The 7,419-nt window shown below is 42.1% G+C and overlaps 1 protein-coding gene across 4 annotated transcripts in view; it reads right to left on the bottom strand.

Moving 5' to 3' along the window:
* Window positions 1–1,644: 1,644 nt before the first annotated feature.
* Window positions 1,645–7,419, bottom strand: part of PDK (pyruvate dehydrogenase kinase) — a 28,172-nt gene continuing 22,397 nt past the window's right edge. For 2 of the 4 annotated variants that reach the window (XM_087369726.1, XM_087369725.1), the window contains one exon: window positions 1,647–2,487. In XM_087369726.1, coding sequence (XP_087225852.1) covers window positions 2,429–2,487 — 59 coding nt within the window. In that variant the 3' untranslated portion in view covers window positions 1,647–2,428. Of the gene's footprint in view, window positions 2,488–3,671; window positions 3,765–7,419 lie in introns of all 4 variants that reach the window. The other 2 variants (XR_015540448.1, XM_087369727.1) reach the window with 2 other exon arrangements.

Below are 7,419 nucleotides of genomic sequence, written 5' to 3'. Positions count from 1 at the left end.
TAGTCGCCTTTTACCTCACCTTGCCTCAGTTAAGACCAGCTCTTTGCTAACCCCGAGTAGGGTTTAACCTCCAGCACAACCTAAGGGTTAGTTCCAATAGGGAGTTTCCCCAATCCACGTAAGCCACCATCGAATTTCCAAAGGCCAAGACCTTTGCCTCGACTACAACCAATAAGGTCTCTTCACCATTGCAACCGTCGCATCATCCCCCTCCTATGCAATGATGCATAAGAAGTGAAGAACCATTTCAACCCCACAAGAGTAGATATATTACTTGCAACAAGAAATACGAGAGACCAAGCTCCAATTTGTAGCTCTCGAAAAGAAGATCAAGACGTGGAGAGCAATAGAAAATAAGAATTCATGGCAAAAGTAATACACAAATTCAATGCACCTCCACCACCACCACAACTTGTCTCCACAGTTAAAGAGATGGTCAGTAACCAAGTAAGAAGGCAGAGATGATTGCTGATGCTGGTAGAAAAGTAAATAAAGTTAATCTTTATATGGGAGTAAAAGAGCAAGAATCTAGAGTGAAAAATAGAATGATCTTACGTGCCTTGGGGTTGAAAGATGGTTGTCTTCATCATGATGATGAGAAAGACATAGATGAAAGTTAGGATACCACAAGTTAAATGGGATGAAAATGATTATGTGCAATATCAGTCAAAACAACACACAAGCACAAGTCTACTTCAGAGGGAGGGCAACAAGAGTTAAGTTCCTCTGACAAACACATAAGCTCAAGGGTACAAAGATTTGGATATCAAAGCTGCCGACTCCGATCCAGCTCAAATAAAGAAATAGTGAACTCACCAAGTAAAGGAAGCACACACAGCAAAACAATGGGCAGTTTTTCAAGATGGGCAAGCACCTAAACCGAGAGACTCTTAGTCTTGAATTAATGTTATACATACCACTCTATGACAGTATTAGAATGTAGTTCTGCCTTATAGTAACTCAATAGGAGTTGAGCTTTGTGCACTCCCTCGATTCTCTGGTTATTCAGATGTAAGTCACTTTTTTTGTGTTTTTACTTTGTCTCATAGACCCGTGAGATCTTTTGTAGGTGCCAATAGATCTCTCTCTCTCTCTCTCTCTCTCTCTCTCTCTCTCTTTCTCATGCCCATGCTTCATCTACATATACCCCAACAAGCATGCACCCACATGCATATGCATAGAAGTACATCCACCTACATCCATTCACACCCACATGCACATGTTTGCACTTTTCTATTCTCCGTTTACAACTTGTGGCAACATAATACCATACTGATTAACTCTCGTCCTAGAGCAATACTTGATCCTGTGTCTTACCATTTTGTTTGGCATGGACCACCTATAGGCACCCACACCAACTTTTTTGGGGGGTGAAATCTGTTGTATTTACATGCTGCTCCATCAGTATTTATATGCTGCATCCCCCCCCGCACACACACACACACACCACACAGGTATGAGCAATTGCACACAGTGCAAACACCAAAATATAACTTTGCAGTGAAATATGTGGTAAGGATTGTTTCAGCAGAGAGACGGGTGTGTGCTGGTGATTCCATGGATCTACCCTGTCCACTGAAGAATTGTTGAATGCAGAATCTTTTTTTCTAAAGTTGATATACTGTCAATAGACATTGTCTGCTTCTAGTATTCATCCATCCTCTCAATATTGAATATTACAGAGATTAATGAAGTCAACAATGAGGCATACGTCAAAGCCATTGTTGTCAATTGGCCCCATCAACTATCTTTCATCTTCTAGCAAATCGTATGCTATTACACAGCCATGCGAGTCAGTTTTCACCCCACTATCACTGAGCTTACAACGTCAAAATACAAATTATTAGAGTGCTTGCTGCACACTGATCCTGACTGACCTTCTGCAGCTTAATGTCACAATATAATGAAATGTAATCTGAACTTATATTTCTTATAAAGCTGCATTATTGCAAAGAGAAATGTGTACTTAATCTACTATTATCCCGTAGCTCAGCCATAGTCGAGTCAATGGATGCAGAAACCAAATTTTAACTGTGGTCTCAGGGTTAAGCCTGTTCCTCAAAGAGGGGGTAAATTTGGCTTCCTTACAATTCAACAATCTGGACCAAGAGAATCTTTGACCTCAAGAACACACTAGTCCTTCAAAGCTAATTCAACCTCAAAATGGATGCTATCGCTTACCGTCCAAAAGTTACACCATTCGGCACCTTCTCGTATATAGAAGAAATCCATTTGCCTTCAATATATCTACTAATCATGTTCAAACATCATTGGTCCCACAAAGTTGATAGAGACATCTTTGCAACAGACAGTTGAAAAGAAGAGGAGCTACAAATGTTGCAGCCAGCAGAAAGTTTTAAATACTAGGGCCAATCTACATGATAAAATAAGCAGTGTTCTACACATCATATTCGCAATACTCACTGGCTCATGGAAGTGGTTCCTGAACATTGCCTAGCCTATTCAGATGTAAATATGCATCTGTACCTGCATTTAACACAACACAATAAGCCAACAATTTTGAATGTTAAAATTGTCTTAGACAAAAAATCCAAAAGAAGTATAACCATGGTACATAGAAAGATGGTCTCATATAAGGACACGCACACACACACACACACACACACACACACACAAACACAAAATAAAAGGTTTACTAAATCATCTCGAAAAGCTAGACAAGCATATGAGACCAACATGTACATCCAAGATCGAGAAGGAGAAGGAATGGCCCCATGCCAGGTTAGGGCAGCAATCAGCCACAGGTCGGCCTGCCACATCAGCAGCCAGCTGCAGGGTGCACATGGCAGCCATGCAAGCTGCCACATTATCATGGAACAGACTGCCATGTAGGCAGACAACTGCCATGTGGGCAGTCACCCACATAAGCAGCAATTTGGTTGACATCAGCACAATTTGGTTCCCGCAGACCAGTCAGTCTGCTGACAGACCAAGTAGGCCTGCATCAGATCAGTGTGTTCAAGGCCTCCTTAAGGGCTACCGTTTTCCATTCTATTCATCAGCTCTTCAGCCTCCAGCAGCCCTTCAATGAGGTTCAGCAAGCAGCCTCATAGCTGAGCAGGGAGAAGGAGAGGAGCTGCAGTCACCCAGAAACACCTGTACTCACTTTTGCCTCTTTGCATCAAAATAGAAGTATGCTATGGCAGTCTTGTGTCCTTACAGCGTCGCGCACATGTATACAGGCAATATTGTCTCTCTCTCTAATTTAGCTTACGCTTCTGCACTCAGTCAAATAACCTGTGCAAAAGTAACGAGAAAAGAAGATAGCTTCCTTGTCTATTGCAGAGGTAGACAGAGCCTCAAATATTATCCTAAGCTTGTGACATATAGTCATGAGATTCTAGCAAGGCATGGTTTCAACACGCTCCAACAGGACTTCATGAACCCTACGGAGCCTCTAGCTCCAGCCAAGACCTAGAAGGCATTCTCTTTGCAGCATACAAGTCCATTGGGACTTCCAAGCAACGTCTTAAATAAAGGCTACTGCCTTAATCAAAGGAGTAGCATGCTCTCGTATTGAGAGCTTGATGATTGCAAGTGCTTTCTGCTGCGTTTCCAAAAGCTGCTATTTCTTTAGCACCTAACTGTAGCCTAGGTTCTGTGCCATCCACAATCTCCTTTAAGTCAAGAGCTAAGAGGCAATTGTGTACCTTGTGCTTCCAAATGTGAGAACTGGATGGCCCTTGCAACTTGTATGTATCATTGATCATCTAGTCACTCATGGAAGCCATTTTGTGATCAAACTGCAACCAAAATGAGCACAAGACCTTCAATTTCTGTAAAACTTTCCATAGTTTGTAAAATCGTGCACCCTAACGCATTTAACACTGCAAATTTCTGTCAACCTGAAAACTATTCCAACCTACCAAACACAGAAATATACACCCATTTTGACTGGCATGTAGCCGGAGGCAACCAAAATCCACACGACCTCTGATTTTTTTCAACTTTCTATTGAACAATGCAATATCTGTAATTTCAGATTTGACTTACCATAACAAGGCTGTACCGTTCCAAAAAAATCACATTGAAATTATTTTGCATATCCTATGCAAAATTTTGCATATTTGCTGCAGCAAGCTGTGCATTCCAAAAGACTATTTCTCAGTCTCCACCACTGCTTGATTCCAAACTAGACAGGCCTTTCATCCCATGGAATGTGGTCTTGCCCCTCCATATACCGTTGCCTGGTCTCACCCTTGTGAATGGTCAGTACGCCTCTCTTGCTTGTTTAGGTACTAGCTCGTGCAAATGCATCTGCTCAGCGCACTTTTCAACAAAGACGCTGGCCTTACATGATGGATTTATATACAGCATGTAGCATCAGTACTTCTATGATTTCCATTTCCATGGCTTCAAAATTTTACGATGCAAGCAGACTTTTTATAGCATACCCATGCATCTACCCTAATCCATCATAATCTGATTTTTGAACTGGTCTGCCAAGCATCCATGAGGAAGCCTATTGCCGGGAAAAGTGAAGTGTGAAGTCTCAGCCAAGATGTTGGTAGACCATGTGTATGTATTCGGAATACTCTCTCTATGGACAGTCTCTAAAGACAAACTCCATTTCTGTTGAGAGAAGCGTAAGTGTGGTGTAGAGTTACAGAGAGGAACCCTCCCTAAACATCAACCCCAAACAATAGCACTAGTATGACTAGTGTATCGAGCATGCATTTCTTCAAAGCCAGCATCTTACGTCAACTCATCTGCATGTGTTCTAAAAGACATAGCAGTAGGACCAACTTGCCTCTATTCTTTTATTTACGCAGATGTGATTGGAAAGACCTCAACCTTTGGCTATTTCAAAGTGTCCAGGACCTGTATGGTGTGGTTTCTTCTAACCCCAAAAAGTTGATTGAAAATCGTTTCTGACTTTTTCCAGCCTCATTATGAAAGACTGTCCTCCTAGACCTTAAAAGATACGATTGGACTGGTGTAACATGTGTACCCAGCAGGTATTTCTTCAAATCCAGCACCATATGTCCATCGATGGGCATGCGTTCTCTGAGGCATCACGCTAGCACCAAGACCAAACGTAATTGGCAAGAACCTCAACCCCTAGGTAATAGAAAGTGTCCATGGACTGACCCCAGAAGAGAAACATTTGTTCGATGTCCTTGTGGGTTTGGACAAACATGACCTCTATATTCATGACATGCCCATTGTGCTAACAAAAAATTGTTCAAGATATGCTTCAGTTTATGTGCCTCAATCTGAGAATGTGAGAAAAGGACCACATCATATTCAAGATATGCTTCAGTTTATGTGCCTCAATCTGAGAATGTGAGAAAAGGACCACATCATCCCACATAATTTGTGGTATTGAGGTCCTATGTGCTTTAGCCTTTGCAAAAAGGTATGTGGTACTTTGTGCTTCACAAAAACCACATTGTCTATTATGATGATCTTCAGCCTCTCAAGCTAGAGGCAGCTTTTCAGACATTTAGTCTTCTACCCCAAATATTAATGTTAGCAATTTCAAGATTTATGACAATGTGCTACCATACCAACATATATCTAGATGAATCCAAGAGCACACCCAAACTCATCCTCTAAAAACATGACGCATAGTGCAGTTTCAATCTCATGATAATCACTCATAAGGTTGAAAACCATAAACCATCATACATAGCAGGGACTAGCTAGGTGGGATATTTTAAGGTTGCAAGTCACATGGACGTGGTCCCCCCCCAAAAAAAAAACCACTCCACGCCAGTTTAGAAAGAGAATCCCATTGTCTACAAGCAATGCTTCTAGTGTCTCACTCTTCAAGGACTTGTCTGATGCCACTAAATTTAAGTGCTCCTCTCTCTAATGCCAGACACATGGCCTTGGGTAGTTCCAGGTTTCCTCTCAACGGCTCTACATCGAGATAGATTAGCGTTGAGGCCCCAATCTCTAAGAAAAATGAATTCTCAAATATCGTGACATAAGAACAGGTTGAAACAGATCACTTCATTTTAAAATGGACAGTATAGTATGCAATTATAGGTCAGCACTACCATTTCTTTTGGGAGAGCTATAATTCCTTGTCACCTTCATCCACCAAAATCAGCCCGGGTTGGCAGTCACGATCTTTCTAGCGACTTGGCTACTGTTCTGGAGTCACCACATGGAACCATGCATGCTCTCATGCAAACTCAAGAAAGGTGGCACATGCAACTCAAAAGTGACATGCACAGGCAACCATGCATAAAATCACTTGTGCTTGACTCTAGCAGCACTCAAGTATACACATGCAAACCAAGGGAAATACATACATGTGTCTACATGCAATGAACCAATAGCCTGCACTTGCATGCAAATCTACCTATACAGCATACACAGGCATGTACTTCTAGCCGCTAGTACAATCATACAAATTTACTTAGAAGCTTTCTTTCTGCCAAAACAGGCCAGAACAACAGCAAGCTGATCATCTGCCCTTGGGTAATCCAAATGTACCTTCATGGACATATACGCACACAAGAGGCTGGGAAAGACAGCCCATGAATAGCTTCTTGTTATTCGCCATCAGCTGGCGAACCAGCCCCAAATGGCTTACAAATACTCCCAGACTGTTCACATCTATAGCTTGGCTTGCTGTGATGAACAGCTTTCCAATCATTCCAATCATGTGCCTGTCCATAACAAATGAACTAATCAACGAATTACCTTTGTCTTCTTTGGTTGAAACCAAATCACAATTCTCAAATCAAATGCACTCCTTGAAGTAGAGTGGGATTCATGCTCATATGTACTGAATTCAATCCTTTGCAACATGCTTCGTATTGCTCCACCTAGAAAGACAATCCTCAAGCAGATGAGCTCCAATAAACAGAATGACAATTGCTTATGCATACAGGGATGAGTGCCAAGATTTTGGTGACAAAGTGGCACTGATACCCACTGAAACGGGTACCCAAAGTGGGGGTAGCTAAGATCAAGCTTGGGTGTAATCCAAAATCTACTCTGAAGCCATAACCTGGAAAACTACCATAGGTTAGTAGGACCGAATTGGAACCATAGATGCAGTATAAAGGATCAACTTGCTAGCCATAACCCCCGTGTCCCATACCACAGGTGTCCACCAATCCAGGTGTGAGGCCAGACTCGACCTAGGTCTCTTGGTATCCTGAGGAGTCTATTACAAGATGTCCATAAATGAGTCCACAGCTCATATATATAGACTCACCCAGGGGCGCCCCTAAGCCAAGAACACTGGTATACTGGGAATAGTCATAAAGTATAAACTGACCCCTCTTAAAGGGTCCATTGCTCGTTAGGTGCTGTCCTCTAGTAAGGGCTCAGGTCTCTGTCAAGAGGGCAGGACCGAGTCCTGAATGTCTTGGTGGGTGATGCTCAGTCCATCTATCTTGTAGGGCTGTAGAAACAATCTCAAGTATTACACTACCC

This window comes from Dipteris shenzhenensis, chromosome 31 (genome assembly GCF_047967505.1).
Source record: "Dipteris shenzhenensis isolate YYH24624 ecotype China chromosome 31, Dip_SZ_1.0, whole genome shotgun sequence".
Lineage (NCBI taxonomy): Eukaryota > Viridiplantae > Streptophyta > Polypodiopsida > Gleicheniales > Dipteridaceae > Dipteris > Dipteris shenzhenensis.
The sequence above is the reverse complement of the archived record's forward strand: the minus strand, read 5'-3'. Positions and strand labels throughout refer to the sequence as shown.